We start from the raw sequence: 20,745 nt of genomic DNA, 5'->3' as shown, positions 1-20,745 counted from the left end.
ACGACCAGACAATGGTAAGACGTAAAAAAGAGAAAAATATAGAAAGAAGAAGGACACTTATTGAAACGTCGAACAGATGTCTTCAAGAAAGAAATAGATACATAGTTTGCAAACAGAACGGAAAGTGAAATCGATTCGCACCTGTCTCTCGATAATATCGACGATTTCTTATTATTCGAACACATGGTTGCATTGTAAAATTCCTTTGACGATAGTCGATCAACTTCCTCACAAATTAAAAATAAATTAATTGCAAGGTAGTTAGCGTAGAATTCCATTTATTTGAAGGGAATTTTAGCTAGTCAATTAAAGAAATTCGTATGAGGTTGGAATAATTGAGAAGTGAAGATAAAAGAATAGATAAGTTACTAATGTGGAAAAACAATTACAAAATAATAAAATTTAACAATTCAAGTACGATATTACAATTAAAAGAAATTGATTACCCGGAATAAAAATATGTGTTGTATATAAAGACAATGTCACGCTATGATTGTATGTTTAATAAAAATAAAAATGGGGAAAGAAGTAGCCAAAGATTAATTTGGCAGAAGCTAGATATGGAAATATGGAAGAAAATTTATTTCAATGTTCACAGTTCTATGCTTAGCACAGAACTGTGATGGTTAGGAATGATTGAGAAGCAACGATGGAAAAAAGATAGAGTATGTAATTGAATAATTAGGATAAGTAGTTGAGCATTAAAATGATAGATCAAGGAGTGAATAAATGATTAAATATAAAACCTATAAACCAAGTCCATTTTTAGACCCTGAAATGGAAATTGATAAAGATCTATCTACTTTTAATGAATTAATGAGTGTATCCATTTATCTGAATGTAAACTCCTGTTATTACGAATTAAAAAACATAACTACTCTGAAGAATCAATGAATTTCTATTATACAAACTATTTATTCCTCGGTAAATTATGACAAATGAAGTTTCGCTGTATCTTACGTATTACTCGAAATAAAAAATTATTCGATTTCCGCTTGAACCAGGTAGAACGACGATACTCTCTATATCGTCGACCTTGGTGAATCCGGTTCGACGTGGCTAGGTCTATGCTAATTTATTTCCCGCGAAAGTAGTTATCGTGGACATGACAATGCTTGAAAATGTTCCGGAGTGTTATCCAAAACAAAACCGCACGTGGCATACATTACCCCAAGCGTTGGCGTTAACGATTAAGATTATAATGGAAATTGCACGAGAGTTGCACGAAAGTTTCTATGTTTACGACATCTTGCGTGTTCAACATCTTTTCTTTTACTTTGTAACAGGTGTCTTTCGTTCCATACTTTGTTTGTTTATATTTTGAGATACTGGTGGAAAAAGAAATTTGTACTTTTGTGTAAAGTATTTTATTGGAGAATTTACAAAAGAAGAAATTTTTGGAAATGTTTAATTCGTGAAAGGGGATAGTTTAAAGCAGCGGTTCTCAAATAATGGCGGTACGTAGAGATTAAGAAACGATCATTCTAGATATTAGTTACTTTAATTGAATAAAGAGTAAACGCTGAAATAATGAAAGGAATTGCAAAGTCTAAAAAGATTGTAATAATAGATACTTCGAAAAGAAATAACGAAGAAGAATGTTAATTAGAATTTCTTTCTATTTTATGTTACACACACATCAATTTTACGACTTGAATATTTCTAAATAATCAAACTATTATCCTTTATCGAGAAGAATTCATGAACAGTTGGAAACATTAAAATTTACTAGACGATTCATCCATTATTTTTTCTATTTTCCTCTTTTCTATTTTAGAAACTCGTTCGTGAAGATGAATGTTCGACTTTTGACTTGTCTAACATTTTTAGGCCACATTGGCACATTTCCTTGAAGACGATAAAACTTCTGAAGTGAAGTCTATTTGCATAAAATGTCCTAATCATCGTACTAGAAGTTATTTTTAAGAAGCAAACAACGTACGAAGAGTTCACGAGAAGAATAATCACGCAAAGAAAATCTGAAGAAAATTTCTAAAATTTGAAAAACAAACTCGTGAATGCTACTGCATTACGCATGATGTAAAAGGACGGGGTCAACTGTGTCTGAAACATTTATACATCATTGCGATATTACTTTTCTAGAATAAGATAAATAACACAATCCACTTGTTACGTTACGGGAAGGCAAACCATATAAAGACACGAAGGGGGACCTGAAACTGTTTTAAAAAAATCGTGGTGATGTAATTAATATCTGGCTCTTTCACTCCGCCCTCGGTTTTATTATTAACTTCGTCCAACAAACACACTTTCGAGGCATCGAATGACTCGTACGTGAGCAATGTGTTTCACTAGGTAAGTAAACCAATTAATTCAATCGTTTCATGAAACGAATACATTCGTCATGCAGTGACACTTTTGTGAGTGTAACGTGTTATATTTTTAAAGCTTCATTAGCACCGTAACGAAGCGATATATCCAATAGAAAAATCTAAACCTAGCTCCTGGACTTAAATATACCTTGTACCGTAAGCCAAGCGAAGAATGTTGCCGTATACCAAACGCTAATTATCAAATGTGAATTGAAATTGCAATCTAAAAAGCTAAACCTAATTCCCAAACTTCAATCTACGTTCCAAGTCAGCGGTTCCAAAAAATTTCGCCATACGCGATCATTTTTCCTTTCCATATTCCTGCACTCGTAATAGCAGAATCGATTTCGACTCTCTCACCTACCATTATGATTTTAATTATTCTGTATCGAGCAATAAGAATAGCTAGCGCATGAACCGACTCCCCTGTAGAGGACAAGGTATACCGGAAGTTTGACCGTGAGATTTATTTGTTACCGTGAGGTTATTGTTTGTTGTCGTAACCGTCGAAATTATCTAAAATAATAAATTAAGATACAGCCTATAATCGCTGAGTCGTTAATACAAAGTATAAAATCACGGATGAATACTCGATAAATGTTCGTCACGTAACTCGGTAGATCGCTCGTTGATACTCGTAGATACTCGAAGATACTGTTAGGTACTATACTCTTTCGTCGGTTGCGTCGGTTTATTTATACTGGTCGGAGGTGGGGTGGGGGTTGGGGGTTGTCGGAAGATTCAAATTCGTCTTTGTTCGATGATTATGCGTAGCAGCGACATTGTTTTGTCCAGAGTCTATTTGTTCTTACATTACTTGTATCCTAACGATATAGATACTGCCAGGCAAAATGACATGATTTGAATTGTCGCTACACCCCTAACCATTTCTACAAGTCGATGCAGTTTGACCTGTGTGCCAGTTGCAACGGTACAGTCTCCCGTGGGATCAATGGGTCGTTGCCCCGAGTCTGCAGCATCAGAACTGGCCAACAACCAGCATGGAAAGTGTTACTCGACTTTTCCACGCGATAAATAACAACACTTTTCTTTTCTCACAAATAACGAAATCGTTCCCTTTTTCTTCTGATAAGGCTGCGCAAACGCGAAATATAAGGACTCTTTGTTTGTTTTTATGCGCCTTGAAACGCGTACATTTTCTGATTTGCGTCAAAATCAAAACGTGCTGGATGAGGCAATTCTGACTTGCATAGAGAACGTAGAAGTTAAGACAATAACTAGCTTCCCTTGAGTCTCCCGAGGATGAGTTTCAACCTGTTTCATATGGTTTTATCCGGTTGCTTCTATTTTAAGAGATCCGTGCTTGAAGTTTCTGCGATTTCTATTTGGCATTTTAAGAATTTCTGATCTTTTTAAGTTAGTTGACGTGTATTATTTTCTAAAATTTGGAATCACTTGAGAATTTGAAAAAGAAGTCAGATTATAATTATTTTACCTTAGAATGTTATTTCATCGAATGGTTATTGAAATAAAAGAAATTACTATTGATACCTATAACATTAATTCCAAATTAATAACAAGAGTAAAAGAAATCCAGCAAAAAACCGATTTGGGGACGTAGCAAAATTATGAATTGCAAATCATCAAATTTTTCCAGCATTCATTATCATCTGAAGAAGTAGACGTTAATAAAAAAAAAAATCTACGGCTCCTAAATTCGTACAAAAAATGCTAAGTTTTATATAGACACAAAACAAGACAAAACTTCTTCCATAAAACGAATATAAAAAAAATAGTCATTCTCGAGACTACACTTCCAAGAATAGTAAGTTCCAAACTGACGTAAGCAAAGGATAAAATTCCTTCGTAGTCTACAACTTGCGAAACACTGCGCTTGGTCTGCATGTGCTGAGTCTACTCATCCTTTTCCGCAGTCGGACCGACCAAAAGATTTATCGCGACCTTCGAGATCTACTCGACTAATTCTACATGGTCCTGGATGTTTTCGATGCAGATTGAAAAAACCTTCGGCCGCTTCATTTAACGAATGACAACGATTTACAGAATGATCCTGTGTGTTACTTGGATACGCCATTAATACGAAAGAAATCTGAACGAGGAAAAAATATTTTAGATCGGTGCATACGACAAGTTCTATTTCCAAATAAAATTTCAATATCATATATTTAACAGAGCAATTTCTACGTAATTCTTTACACTTATTTATTTCAGCTTTATAAAAATTATTATAGTTCCAGAATTGAAACATTTCTTACAAATTCATTGTAATTTTTCTTCGTTTAAAATAATTTTTGGTTTAAAAAATTGTTCAAGTGGTATAGAGAATCGCCTCCGCCTTTTCTAGATAACACAAAGTGGGATCATAGTCCACTAGTTACATTATCGAAAATATGAATCTGCATAAATATCCTACTTATAAAGCGATGTATTGTTTCCAAGAATTCGTCTCTCATATTTCTGAACGTTTACGTAACTAAACAAATGTGAGGCTAGCTATTATCTTAAAAAATTCGTATTTTTCTTATTTTTGGACGTTTACGAAATTAAGGAAACGCTAGACCAGATAACAGCGGAAAATTTGAATTTTAGGTAGCGCGTTTCCTGTACAATAAAAATGCAGTGACCGATTAATGAGAGTTATCGTGCTACCTGCGAGATAATTTGAAGCTATGTTTCGTGCCACGTAGAGTACCAATTAATTATGTGACGCGAAATCATTAACGTACGAGGAGACGATGTTGAGCTGTTCTTTTTCTTTTTGCTTACTATTATATCTTCGATCTACGTTTCGTACGCTTACGAGAAAGAATTATGTTGAAGACAACGTAACGATCCTCCGCTTTTTGCACAATGATCCCACGTTTATTAACATTTAATCAGAATGTAGATTTTAATCAGCGGTGAAGTTTCTGTAAGCTATCCTACGTGTTATACTGCGTAAAATAAAGTTTACACGTCGTGCCGAATGCCTATTTGAGAGTTTATGTATTTTCTGATTATTATAAAAATTAATTATACCACGTTTGTTAGTTGCAATCCTTTAGGTTGCGAAAACATTTCAAATTACACTTCAAAAAACATTTCAAAAACATTTTGAAATAACCTTATAATATATTTACCACTGAGATAAAAATATTATTAAAAACTAAATATATGTAGAATTCCAATGACAATTAACCCTACTGCGAGCCTTGAATTTTTCCATTTCGTTTCTCGGACATCTCGTAAACATTCTAACTTTTATCAATATTCTAACATAAGTTACGAGATTTACAGTAGAAATTGCATGAATCAAATCACTTTAAACTGTACTTAAGCCATTATAAACTTTACACAGAACTATTGCAAAGAGTTCCAACAACATTTCCAGGCTAATACGAAACTTTACTCTTCGAGAAGTTTAGATTGATTAATTATAGAGAGCATAATAAAACCAAACGAATTACCGTGCCTTATTGTTGGTTCAAAGAAGCATTCGATAAAAATGCAAGACAGTGTGGAAACATACGAAAATCGAAAAATTAAAAGTAACGAAGATACATCTTCGATGTATTGATCGAAGGACATCGACCTTAAAAAAAAGTTTCCGCGTCGCGGAAACAGTGTTAATTTCACCTACTAACACGATTAAGCAGCCACGAAAGAAGCAGTTCGTCTTTGCGAATACCAATCCACACCACTTTCATCTACGTCCAGAAATATCCTGACCTTAACTAGCGCGCTATTCTACGGAGAGGTGACCGGTTTCGCGCGTTTGACCGCGAGTGCTTCTATTTTCGACAACGGCACACACGAGGCTAGTGGCATCGCCTCGTTCTTCGACACTAATTCCACCGAAGAAATCGCCACGATTAACGAGTCGATTTCGGTCGGTTTTAACGAGCCACGAAAGTGAACGCGCCCCTGGATCTCCTTAAAAGGATGTAATTAGAAAACAGATCGTCTTTCCCATGATGTTACTCGGGATAAGTAAATCGTTCGCTGGGCGATCTCTGCTTGCCATTTAATCGAACAGATGCTTCAATCACGACTTAATTAACCCTTCCTGATGTTCCATTACTTGGAAGGTACAAAAGGTTTACCATTGCATATTCGTGGTTTCTCGAGTTTCGATCAAGATTTTATTAGAATAGGTTCGTTCGACGTTTTCTGAGCACTCCAATTCACTTTTCCAGAGTAGGCTTGCAAGAAAGGTTTGAAAATCGAAATCCGAAGAATCAGAAATTTACCGCCTAGTCATGGTGAAAATTAAAAGTCCAAAGGTTCGGGATTATTTGTTTAATAATTTATTTGATAATCGGATAGGTTTAGAGAACACGGATTTTTTAATGGGAAGCTACGAAGAGATATGTCGACATTATATTTCGAATAAATGTATCTCAAAGTAGCTAATAAATTTCTTCCTCTTTTTATTTTATTTCCAATTAGGACAAAGATCGAAGGTTTTTAATTAAAGGAATTTTGAAATTTTTGACGTGAACAATTCACAGAATCAAAATTGATGCAAAAATAATACATACAATTCTAGAGGAAAAAGAATCGATCTTTTTACAATCATACTATATATAAAAACAAATTTCTCTTTTTCATTTTTAATTATATCCAAGAATAGATGAAACAATTTCTTTTTCTCAAAGACAATAGGCACTCTAAATTTTTATCTTAGGAAAGATACACGTTGTACAATTAATTTCATCATTCCATGAGTATAATTCTAATCTTCTATCTATAAGAATTTTTGCTGTTAACAAAGTATTTATTAGCAAAGTTGTTTGTTTCTCGAGGATGTTTCTGTTTACTCGAAAACACTCTCGAGGTTTCCGCAGGATAAACGAGAAATTCTCACGCGAATCATAACGTCAGCGTTCTTAAGGTCCTTAGGGCTCCTTCAACGAAGAATCGTATCCTTTCGTGGGCTGGCCTGTTCTGCGGCCTCCGTAATAATTTACTGCCCCGTTTATTATAACCGGTCAGAGTGACTTTAATTACGTCTACGTTGTAAAACCGAAATTTAGTGGTCGTACACACGGAGCACGAGCCAAGCTACGAGCCTGCAGGTCTCAAGCTTAAAGGGTCGTTTACGAACTCGCTGTGTCTAAAAATGAATACACTGACGACAGGATAAAATCAAGCTTGAATTTCAATTTGAAATATTTCCAGTTACATATCCAAGATAAAGGCTATCGTGAATAGGTTAGATGTAATATATAACATCTAAACTAAAATGCTCGTTATAATATTTGGTAAATAAAACAAAACTCAATTTAGGTCATATCTTCTATAAAAATATGCATATGTTTGTTGGTTAAGATTTTACACCAATTGTTGGAACCTTTATAATTCTTCGATAGATCATACCAATCAGATACGAATACAAATTTCTCTGGAAGGTGGAATGAATTATACAGCAAACAGACAGAAACAGTAAAAAAGATAATGATCAAGAAAAGAAGCGTGAAATATTCCTGTAAACTCTAAACAAACCTGTTTCGGGAAAGAAATGTCAAATCTTTCAAAACTCCACGTATTTCAAAGACTTCTTACCAATTTATTTCATATAGAAGCAATTACTAGATCTTCTCACGGACGAGGAGATATTTCTTGAAATGATCGACGCCAATTAACGACGATAATAGAAAATTGAAATTAACGGCCATGTGAATACGAGATGCGATTCAAAGCTTAGATACACCTGCCAAAGGAACAAGATAGCAATGAAACACGAAAAGACGAGTGACAAGACGGAATGATCGTGGATACTGATGGGCAGCCACTGGCAGCCAGTGACGTTGAATTATGCAAAGGAATACGCAAAGGCTTGATAAGGCTGAACTCCATTTAAAGCACCATTGAATTCGTAATGGCATGTCGATCGTTTAGGTAGACCAAAGTGGTTCTACCTTTCGCTTAACCTTTTCTTCATTCTCGTTACTTTCACGTACGATCACCGACCCTCGGTTGCCGGTGACAAAACGTTTATTCTATTTAAAGATCAGTCCGGTTATCGATGTCGACGGGCAACCGTATCGAAGAATGCCTGCACGTGGGCGGTTTAAAAAAGTTTTTCAACGCAAGAACAAAGTGACTGAATCGAGGATTGACGTAACACCTCTGTTAAGATGACAGTTTATTAAAGGTAACGAAACGACTAATGAAGAAAAGTGAATCGAGTGTATAGTTTGGAAAAAATAATCGACGATTTTCGATGATTCGATGAGCAGGAAGAATGAATTATTCTTTGCTCTTTGATCGATATTAAGAAAATAATAGTGGGTCATTGCATAATAATTTCCTGATCAATTGTATTAAAATAAAAATATTTAACCGAAGTAAAAGCCATTTGAATCGATAAAGTATTTTCTTCTAAAATTCTATTAGATTATTACATAATGAATAATAGTTTCGAGATAAATGAATAAAATGAAGATTTTTAATCGAAACATATAAAAGGTGTACTTGAGTTAAGAATAATTTTGTCTTATTCAAAATATTGTATCTTTTCTTCCACCGTCTTAAATACCCTAAATCTTGCTCCAGTTTTATTCTTTCTCCTGTTGTCACAAAGAATTTTCTCCATACATTTCTTTCGTTTATATCTTCATCTTGTTTTCTCTAGTCTTAAATTTTATTTCGTTGTTGATTAAATTCAAGCTATATATAAAAATGATACGATTAATCAAACATCTGCAATCCTGTTGCAGCGAAGATAAACAAACTTCTTCGTCACTTTCACTGTAACTTCAAATAACATTGACACTGCCTATATTCCATTCATTATTAAAACCAACATCATCATTCATTTTCCTTAAAAAAGGATTACGCAATAGTTAAATAAGACGAAGTCTATCAACTAGTACAAAAATCTATATGATTCCTAAGTAATTAGACGGTTTCTCTTTTCCTTTCCAAGCCGTAAAACGTAATCTATCGTATCTCATCCTTTCTCGACAAATTATTACCTTTTTTTCACGCCAAGAAAATGAACGTTTCTTTCCTTGTTTCATGATACGAAGAATCGTTGCCATTAACCACGAGTTGCTCATTACCGTATGCGCGAGGCCAATTATATAGTAATCAGCCAAGAAATATCGAAGAAGCTTTCACTAGAAGATGTTGCCGACTTCCGGTTAACACAGTGACACTTTTTCTTTAGTGGGACGTTCCATTTGAATATGTAATATATGAGAGCGTCATCTTTGGCCAAGTTTGATATACGAACCATTGACATACCAATTTTTTCACCCTAGAAAACTCTATGTGTATCATTTTTTCTTAACCAAAATCACCATCTACCATTATTATTAACTCTTTGCACTCGTCTGTTAACCGTAGCATGATTTCTTTTCGTTCTGTACGAGTCTTTTAAATTAAATACATGAAAGTGATAATAATGACAAGGATTTAAACAATCAGCGGCTACGTGGACTTTTTCAATAAGATTCTCATAGAATATTTTATTTTAAACGAAACTGTATCCGATTTTTTAATTACAGTGATTAGAGAAAAATTACCCTTCTTGGTAATCATTTGAACAATTATTTCGAGATATTCTACTTCGAAATATTGTAAAACGTAAATATACAATAACATTTTTTGATACCTGATGAAATTTCGAATTCGAATTTTGTAAAGTTAGAAATCAGCTTTCGATCTGTCCCTAACAATGACCAAATTAATACAAAACAGCCATAGTGTCTCAAATCGACTGATAGATAACTGTACGTGCCAACGAATTAAACGAGCGTAAGCCAACGGAAAGGATGACAAGACGCGACGAAAAAGTTTCGGAGTTTAAATGATTGTAGAAATGATTTATAATAAGTCATAAACGATTGCATATACTCGACGACGACAGGACGTTAATTAATGTGCCGAAGACAAATTATCGGAAGCGTGATTAATTTAAATGGCCTGTGACGCCACAGATACAACAGGATTGTTTCGTGATTGTTAGCATTTCAATATCTCAATGTTGTAGGAGCCAGAATATGTTTGTTTAATTAAAAAGCGCGATAAAAAGGTAAGAGGACTTTCTTTAAATTTTTTAATAACATAGGAATGTATTGGATAATGTCAATTTTCTTATTAAGTTAATTTATCATTCTGTGGATTATATAGTTGTTATTGTACAAGACAATTATACAATTTTATAGGTTTAATGAAGAAAATGAGCTTTAGCAGGTTTAGCAACGTGAAAGTTACAATAATCATATACCTATGATATTTGTCGTATATCATTTTGTTTGCTATCGAATTTTTATCACGTTTTATGAAATGATAGGTATCTAAAGCAATGATATATTTTTATCAGATGATGTACATTTCTCGTTGCATCAAAATATTAATTGCATTATTTTAATCTGAATGTTCTTAACAGATATTCATATATCTAGATTTCACGTATATCACTTTATCGTTATCGTACATTTATTATATTGTACCAGATGATGTATTCATAAGAATTTTCTTTCTTTACAAAGGAACAAATTTCATATCATATTCCAGGAAACATTAATCTTTAAATGCAACTGCCATTTGGCAACATACCTGTATTCCCTGATATAGCAGACACAGCATTTACTATATAGTGTCTAAATTAATGATGTATTCATAGCATGAAGACATAAAGTGTCTGTCTGTTCATAAACAAGTTATTTCGTCTTTTGTAATCTTTTCGAGCTATAATTCGAACGTCTGTGCCATTTGTAGTTATTACGACCTTCTATATACAAAAATTCCTCTTACTCTTTTATAGAAAAAAAAAGAATTTAACAACAATCTCTTTAGCGATAAATCTTTTCCTTCGATAAAAAAAAGTGATATGAATATTTCAAATTATTTTTCTATGATCTTGCTGATAATAAACTTGCTGATTGATAAACCAATAATTTCAAAATATCTTGCTATATTTTGAAAAATCATATACTTGAGAATTAATAAAACAAAAATATCTATACAGCCTGATTACACCATTCATCTCTTTTTTCCTTTCCACGAATTACATAAGATCGTAGCAAACAACACTATCTCCGTCAAGCAAAATACTTCATCTTCCAACCAACAGCCATACGTCTATTCACGGAATTCGAAAATGTTACTAAATAAGCTCTCAGACCATGACGAATCAGTATAGAACGACAGAAGGAACAAGATCCGAAGTGTACACCTTCGCCAAAAGAAAAAATGTCATTTTACAGCGGGTCTATTACGTAATCCTTCCGACAGCGTCATCGGGGCACCCGAGTTAATTAATTCAGCGATTCAGAGGAGTCAGAATGGCTGGAATATTCACGAACGGTATTATTAAAACCCGATAAATACAATGAATGCGAGAAATACGGTTGGTTAAGTAATCGTTTGTAATGCCAGCTGTTCTACACTGAATAAATGACTCACGAAAGTATTTGAACATTTAGGATAAAGAATATTTATATAAAAAATTGTGTATGTGTTACATACAACATTTCGAAATTTCGTTAATACCATAATGAGACACAATTATCGTGATCATATTGGTAGAAGTATAAGATATTTATTGGAAACATATATGTATATAGTAAAAAATTAGTAGTCATTTTAAACATACAATAATAAGTATTAAAGATGGTCCCCCTTGAGTACTGTGAGTTTATTAATCTAATATATTAATAAAAAGATTAATTTTAAAAAATCACGTGGAAGTTTTGGATAGAGTGTTTTTTCAAACAATGCAGGGGAATCGAATATCCGTGTAGTTAAGAATAGACGTCACAAAAGATTGAAGTACATGTACATATATATACATTTATATTCTTCCAATGCATGTGCATATATTTAAACGTTTATTTACATACATATTATGTACATAATTTACTTATACAGTGAAGCAGTAACTATGTAACTCGCACGAACACACTGGCCGTTTGCTTCTTGATCCGCAGTGGCAATTTGTGAGGAATTGGTTCAAACGAACGAATTCGCATTCGCTCTTTCTCACTTCTTTTAATTGCGATAATAAAGAGACTCGTGAACGTATGCTGAATAAAGTGATTCGAGATGAACGTCGAAATTTAAAAAGCGAAAAACATCCGCGTATAACTGAAACAGCGTTGTTTATAGAAGCATTAAAAAATTTAAAAGTTAGGAATAAAAGTGTGAGGCGAAAAGCACCTACTGAAAGATTGAAATATAATCAAATGTTACGGAAATTATTTCTTAACGTTTCTCTGTGGAATTTAATGATATTTTTTCGATTCCAAGTGGCATTCAATTTTTATCCAAGAAAATTGTCCGTACCCTGAGAACCGAAGATTAATTACATTACCTACATAATGAAATCGAGAAATATACAAGAAGCAGAGTTGATCAGTCCAATTTCTGAGACGCTCGTACATTTCGCTGGCAATCGAGAGCGCGCGAGGAGATTATTTTAATAGCGGTTTCGCGAGAAATTATAACCGCTGTCTACGTTCAAAGTTCCACGAGAGTGTGTAACTCAACGGGAAATTAATCGTATCGACGATAAATTTCAAGAAAAACACATACACTGGAATATACATATTATACGATCCGGTAGTTCGTGTCTGATGCGAACATTTTAATTTTTTAACGAGGTAAATGGTTTTATGAATCTGACTGCATACCGCCTAGGCTTGAAATATGCCGCTTCAACGTCATCGCGCTCATTGCGTGTTTAACGCAAAGTGATTCAAGCGATTCATAAGATTATCGTTTTTAACTTCGAACAGCAATTCGGTTTCTAGAATCGTTCCAAGAATTTCTCTGTGTTGAATAATAAATTTCACGGCTAGGATAGAGGAAGAGTTTTAAAATACTTTTCAACTTTTATTTCCTGAATGTGATGTAATATTGGAATTTTAATTTGTTTTAATGAAAATAGCGGCACAAGATTTTCTGCTAATGATATTTATCTGAATATGTTATAATACTGAAACTTTAATTCGTTTCAATGAAAATAATAAGATAAAATTTTCCATGAGTAATATCTGTCTGAAACTGATATGATATTGAAACATTAATTTATTCTACCCAAAATAGCGTTACAAGATGTTCTATTAACTGTGTACATATTACTTATCTATCCATGGAAACATCTTGTCATAAAGTTTAAATATATTAGTTTATAATTGAATCTTAATTTTAACGTATTCGAAGTCTGTTTGAAATTTAAGCAATTACAAATATTGTAAAAGGGCTAAGTAAATAAAAGTTCTTAAACCGTGGAATATAATCGTGGAGTAATTAATATGTACTGACAAAATTTCATGAACATAAATCAACAATGTCTGTTCGATAATAGGAAACATTGAACGCTATGATTATCATTTAAAAAAAACACTTTAACCTTCGTCAGAAGATAGACTACATCGAATTTAACCTTTCTCTGAATTTCATATAAACAAATCGGGCTAACTGAAAGGTACACTTGTAGGTACAAATATACGAAGCGACACGATGTCCTAATGTAAATATGTTTTTATCAATTCTAGAAATACTTCTTATATATATATGTATAGGGTGTCTTATCGTGAATATATGAAATATTTCGAAAAACACAAATAACATATTTCCATACAAATATTCATTTTTATGATAGAACTCTAAATAAAAACGTAGTCGTTAAACATAATATTATATTTCTCCTTATCGTTAATTATTTATCTCGGGACACCCTGTATAGCATGGTCTAAAGTCCAAACGCATTAACTCCAATAAACAGTGCCAGGCTCGTACTGTTTCTGAATACATATTTCAAACAATTAAGACGATCGCGACGGTAATGATCAATGATCATTGCCGCTATCGTCGCAAAAAATTACTCTCCGATAGAAAATAACTTCAAGAATAGATAGTCACTCGCCACTGAACGAGATTTTTCAGGGAAAAGGTTATCGTTTATTATTTGATAAACACTATGACACCATAAGTTCCTCTCTAAGTTGTTTCATATACCTATTCGAATGAAACTGGAATTTTGTTTTTTTTTTTAGAACGTAAAAGAAATTTTCTTTCTATCGGTTTTCAGTAGTAAAGACACAATCTTTCAGAGGTTTTTTTTTAAAGAAGATATAATTCACCAGAATGGAAAAGTACTTTTATAAAAGATACACACATTAGTAGTTTAGTGTCAAGATTAAAGACTAACAGCAGGTTAATGCTAATACTTAAAAAATCACATAATTTATTACGTAAAATAGACATAAATGGACACAAGATATTCAGTGCGACGACTGATTCCTTTATATTATCTGGAATTAATTTGGAAAAAATATTCTGCACGATTAATATACCTAAAAAAAAAAATTACATTGATAGCATAAATTTATGTTTGAAAAAATATTAAAAAATTACTCATCGTAAAAATTACTCTCATATCGTAGATCAATGAATTTATTAAAAAATAAATTATGTTCTAGCTAAAAGAAAGTATAAATCATTTAAGAAAGCAAAGATCGTCTTGTAAATATCAGAAACACTTGTGTTATACGGAATAAACGAAATTTGTGTCCATTGTAAAAACTCCTCCTGGAAAGAGGATAAATTCTATTAGGAATATTTTTTCGAATAAAGACTGATTTGAAAAATAATTGCGCGGATAGATCAAAATAAGCTTTATATTTTTGCTCGCTATATAGGTGTATGTATATGTCATTCGACACTTGCAAAACAATATGACCCTTCGTGACACGTTGTTATGATGTGGTTTATAATAATACAACCATGTTGGTCTTTGCGCACGGACTAACTTGAAGAACGAACAGTCACGGTCCACTCTATGTAAATAATTATAGCCTTAATATTACGTCAATTGTCAATCTTATTAAAAAAACAGATCACACTCGAATATTGATGAAATAATTTGGAGATCAATTATTCGTATAAAAAAACAACCGTGACGATATTAACCGATAATATTTCAAGATATTTTTATTGCATCGCGTGATACTACATATCTATACCGATTTATAACTACATATATAGAAATTAACTTTGTTATGTTATTATTATGTTGCTATATAGTTTTCGTTGGACTAAACAGAATGGCTTTTAATTGAACGGTTTAAAAGTACATTACATTAATACATTCATTAATAACGACGAATATATTACGTCGATTCAATTGTTTAAATACTGCGTCGCTTCTAGTATGTGTGTCAATTAACATAGTTTAAGGCATTTTAATTTCTGCGTGATTCAACAAAATGGCTTATAAGGGGACAATGACTAATGTAATAAAGAAATTTTCGATAAAAATAATAATGCAATCCCAAGGTTCTCTCGTACAATCGAATTATTATAAATTTTCTCAGTCACAAACCATTCGATCACAAAATTGTGAAATTGTGAGGTCGAATTCTATAACTTGTAACTTCTAACTTATCAATTCACTGATATCATTAATTAACAAATTATTGTGCAAGAACGCCGAGAAATAATTTTATTTTAGTAACAGTGTGTGTCTTAAATAGAAGCGAGAAATATTAGCAATCCTTGCATTATTCCTCAAACCCAAGAAGGAAGAAGGAAAAGAACATTTAAAAAAGCAAAAATAAGTAACATAGTTGCAATATTATTTTCGTTCGTTCAGCGTTATCTGTCAATTATCAGGAAAAATAATTTGTAACGTCACAAACAACAGATACTAAGCTTGTAGACCCAACACGAAAACATGCACGAAAACACGTAACTTTCTTGATAACAGTTTCTTTCTCGTTTCTTTTATCGTTTCGTTATAACTCGTTGGATGTCACAGACATATCGCAAGCCATTAAAATTCGTGGCCGAGAACATAATTATGCATATCGGCGTTCTATCATGGCAGCGAATTGAGCCTTCGTGTATCTCGGTACATCGATGGAGCACAATGTCGCGTCCTACACACGATCCGCGCCTTGTCTCAGAGTTTCAGGCGTGTCGACCAATCGATACTCGTGCCATTGCTCCGGAAATGATCCTTCGGATTCGAGACTGCCGCCTGAACTGACGTCATTTCGAGTGAAATAGGATCGGGAGAATGGTTGCCGTATAGGTGTATAATATAATGGCAACATGGACGCATTAAAAAGCTCCAAGGAGGAAGCACGCTTCATAGTCGGTTAATATCGCCATTGTTTTACCAACTTAAAACAGCGAAACGTTTCAACGTGGCGTAAGAATCGACTGTATCAAACGCAATGTACTTTTCCCCTTTATGCCGTGTCAATAAACTATTGATGTATAGTTTTTTACTTTTTAAATAAAGAAACGTGCTGTTTGGATCTTTTAAAGATAAGAAAATGTTTTAGCTTGATTCGTCGTTTCTAGAACTATCTGTTTATTGTACATTTAGTTACGATTTTCAGTAATCCTATCCTATATCTATGCGAATTCATTTTTTATATATTTGCATATATGTATTTATGTTTTAAGGAGTATTGTTTTAACTACTAAGTATCGTAACTACTATACTATGGATACTTTATATACTTTTATATATTTATGCATATGATATAATATAATATGATGTATATTATATATTATATGCATTCTATATATGTTTGTATCTGCAAGTTTTCCGTGAATGCATAAAACTCAACTATATTATGTTTGTCAGCCTGATTTTCGTAAAAACGAATTTATTACGTCGCCGGCGAATATCGAACGTAAGCGTGAAACGACAATTATTCGTAGTTCCATGGAAACACGCAACGAGCCGTGCGATAAGTGTCCAAGAAAAAAAATACATATACTACGTGTCTTAGAAACACCTTTCGTTACAAACCGGCAAATTAATACATTCCAGAGCACTGATTGGCTAATACCTTAGATCACGTGTGGACACCCGTTATGCTAATTTAATAAGTGTCGTTCCGTATAAATTCGCTGCTTTCTGCGAACACTTCTCGGTCTTACCGATTCAGTTTTACCGATCGTCAAACGATTAATTAAATGTACCATTCGAAGCGAATATCATACATTTTCAAAATCAACACTTCCGTGATTTTTTCTATAAGAGCAGACAAACAGCTTTGGAATTATTGTACTTCAGTTTCCTTTTTTATTTGTATACTTAATAACAACATATACTTAATAACTTCTTTATAACATAAAAATAATGCGCGTAGATTACTAAATAAATAAATCAAGCAATAAAAGACGACTAATCGACATTGGCATGTCTGAAATAAAATTTCGTGTCACAAATAAAATTTTTCATTATACATTATATCACTAAAAAATAAAATTTTCGTATAATGTCACGATAATTCTAAATTAATGTGACAGTCCACGTTAACAAATCAGCCGCGGCTGTATATCGCCCGGTTCGCCATGATTCGATGGGATCGATCGATACGGCGCTGCCTCGGAACACTAGACTCCCGAGTCCTTCCGCTTTAAGTCCTTTTCCCTTGGGTTAATGACACCCATCGCATCGGTTCGAAATCACGCGTGCGAATAGCACATCATAAGGATAACGTAGTCGGAACGATACGTGAACCAGCATGATTCGCAAGCGAACTGGCAAGTTTCGAGTTACGTAAGCTTACCTGCATCAAAGGGAGAACCTGACCAGGATTGACGGATCGGTTGATGGTTTCTTTCCTGGGCTCTTCCATCGTCACGATCCCAGTCCAAATTTCTTCCGCTTCGGGCAATCGTTTCTCGATATTACCATTCACCTTCTCCATGATGGAAATGAACAATCTCGCAGAACGAAAGGTGATACTGCACCACTGGCTTCTCACTCGTGTCGTTGTAAGAAAGCTAAGGCTACTATGTGCGACGTCTCGGTTAATAGGCGATGGATCGATCGATTCACTCTCTCGAAACGAAACGTCTTCTCCAGAATGTTCTCAGACGCCTTGCGACAAAAACAGGACTCTCACACTTTTAAACGTAACTCTTGGTAAGAACTTGGACTAACGTGTGTCACGTGGTCGGACAGAGACGAGAGACAATCGGTCTTAAACGAGAGGCTAGAAAATTGTTCGTAACTCGCGCACACAAGTTGATGAACGGGGAAAAAATCGGGAAAGCAAACGATTGAACGCGGCACGCGTAATTACACGAGCCGTGCGAGTTGCTCGGAATTAACGATCAAGGAAGTCGACGACAATTACGAAAAGAACGAGACAACCGGCGGGATTCGACACTGCGAGAATCTCGTGCTGTTCCGTCCCGGCGTGATGTCGCCCCACCCGACTCAAGTCGAACGCCGCGTAACTATCCCCACCACCAGCGGAAAGCAGGCTGCACGTCTGCCCGAAATCGCTCGAAAGCTACCGGCGTCGTCGTTTCGACGGAACCAGCGCCACCGGCGACGCAGAAAATGCGAACGTTGCCATGCGATGCGACGCAACGCTTTTCTCGCAAACTAATTTTCGCTCGCTGATCTCTACACACCACCGGGAACCGACCGATTAACCCTATCTATACACTTCATCGCCGAGTAGTGCGTGCGTTCGACGAACCCGTCTTTGAACGGCCGGTGAACGCGCAAACGGCTGTCCAGAGCAACCAGAGCGCTGCAGTTTCGTCCGCTTTGCACGCTGGGGCTTGACGGTAAATCTTAGAAACGTATCGTTCGCGTTCCTAGAAATGTTTAAGGTATTCGAAGCTTCTAGAAACATTTTAAGGTACTATTAATAATTAACTCTAACAAATTTTTATAAGATTTTTATTGCTTTTATTGTATTCTGATTTTAACATGTTTAACACGTTATTCAGAGTACCACAGTATTATTTATCTTGGTAATGTATGTTGTAATGTGAATTATATAATAATTGATCGTGAGTACTGTGGTTCACGAAAATATTTGTATATTTATAGAGACTTTTTTGAGTAAGTTATGTGCATCTGTAGGAACTGTTTTGAAATTTTATGTACAGTGTAACGAAACACGCACGACTAACATGGTTAGATCCAAAATGTTTACATACACATAGAAGTTACAAGAAATGTATGTTTACAATATATCTGTTTATGAAATGTATGTTTTTTTAAATATACTGTGTTAATAAATTATAACATTTAATCAATCTATGTTTATCACTAATTAAATACTTAGGATCTCTGTCTATAATATTTTTCCATAAGTGAATTTTCATTTTAAATTTTACCAATGTAATCACGACAATCGCGTGATTCATTACGCTATTAATGCAAAAGAAATGCCAAATGGTAACCACCATGACGGACAATGTATCAATTTGATTTAAAAAGACCATTTCGATCTGAGAAATCGAGATAGAAGGTATTGAAACTAGAATATTATTCAAAGAACGTAATTGATATATATTACTATATTAATAATGAGTCTGTGGTGTAATATGTAATTTACCTGCCGGAAGTAATTATTTTATCTCTTGTTAATAAAACATAGGAAATCTTACGACGTTTGCGTCGTGTATATTTCTTTATCGTTACCACTTTAAAGTACCGTATAACGTAATTACACTGGAGATTCTGTTTATCTAAATTTCTTTCTTATCGATATAAGAAAGCGAATTGTCATTTGTTACGGTAATAAAGGAAAATCATGTTTCCCTTTTACTTTTATCGCAAAAAACGAAGTAGGAAAGGTTTCTTGCGTATCTTGTTTACCGTTTTGCAAAGTTTCTTCAAGGTATGGAATGTTCTGTATTAACAGCATTTAAAAAAGCATTTATACAGACTATAAAAAGTCTGTACTTTGCATTTCAATGAAGTTTTGCACACTGTAAAAACTGTCAGAATATTTATCTCTTTATCGACGAACATTTAAATGGCAAAACAAGATTCAAAAGAATCACACCACTGGAAGAGGTATATTGAAAGAGATAGGGCATATCATAAAACGGTTAATAAAAATATTGATGACTCCCTACTTCAAATTGTATAACGTAAGATAAAAAGAAATTATTTCAAGATTTTGTTTAGTCTTATACTCGAACATATGAAATTTCATTAAAATCAGCTGTGAAATCGAAAGGATTTACTGGCTTTGTAACTATTCACTTCAGATGATCAATCAAAGAAAATTAATTAGCATAACTAGGATATATCCCTATATCTGTATGTATACATATACATATGTATATTCATATATTCATATTCATATATTCAAATGATCGATAACCGAAAATTGATATTTTCTGTTCGTTTTCCTTTTTTAAAGAAAAGATAGTACAATAATTACAAAAGGTGAATCAATCGTTAATATAAATATAGTCTATACAGTTTAACTAAGCCATTATTCAATATCTAGGAAATTTCCTTATTTTTATTCAAAGATAATTTCGACATTTATTTTCTCAGTTATACAATATTTTCTTTGATTATGAACCCCTTTTTCTCAGAAAGCAATAAGTTATTCTACATTATATTGTTACAAATTATCATAATTCCTGTGGCTTTTTATACTTCGATTCTACATACAGAACAAACACCTAATCTCGTTTTCTTGAACTG

At 33.7% G+C, this 20,745-nt stretch overlaps 1 protein-coding gene across 1 annotated transcript in view; it reads right to left on the bottom strand.

Moving 5' to 3' along the window:
* Nucleotides 1-18,522, bottom strand: part of LOC100644717 (terminal nucleotidyltransferase 5C) — a 165,024-nt gene extending 146,502 nt beyond the window's left edge. Inside the window, exon 1 of the mRNA XM_048405335.1 lies at nt 17,843-18,522. Coding sequence (XP_048261292.1) covers nt 17,843-17,983 — 141 coding nt within the window. The 5' untranslated portion in view covers nt 17,984-18,522. The remainder of the gene's footprint in view (nt 1-17,842) is intronic.
* Nucleotides 18,523-20,745: the final 2,223 nt, after the last annotated feature.

This window comes from Bombus terrestris, chromosome 4 (genome assembly GCF_910591885.1).
Source record: "Bombus terrestris chromosome 4, iyBomTerr1.2, whole genome shotgun sequence".
NCBI classification, from domain to species: domain Eukaryota; kingdom Metazoa; phylum Arthropoda; class Insecta; order Hymenoptera; family Apidae; genus Bombus; species Bombus terrestris.
Note: the sequence above shows the minus strand (reverse complement) of the source record. Positions and strands in the feature narration are given on the sequence as shown.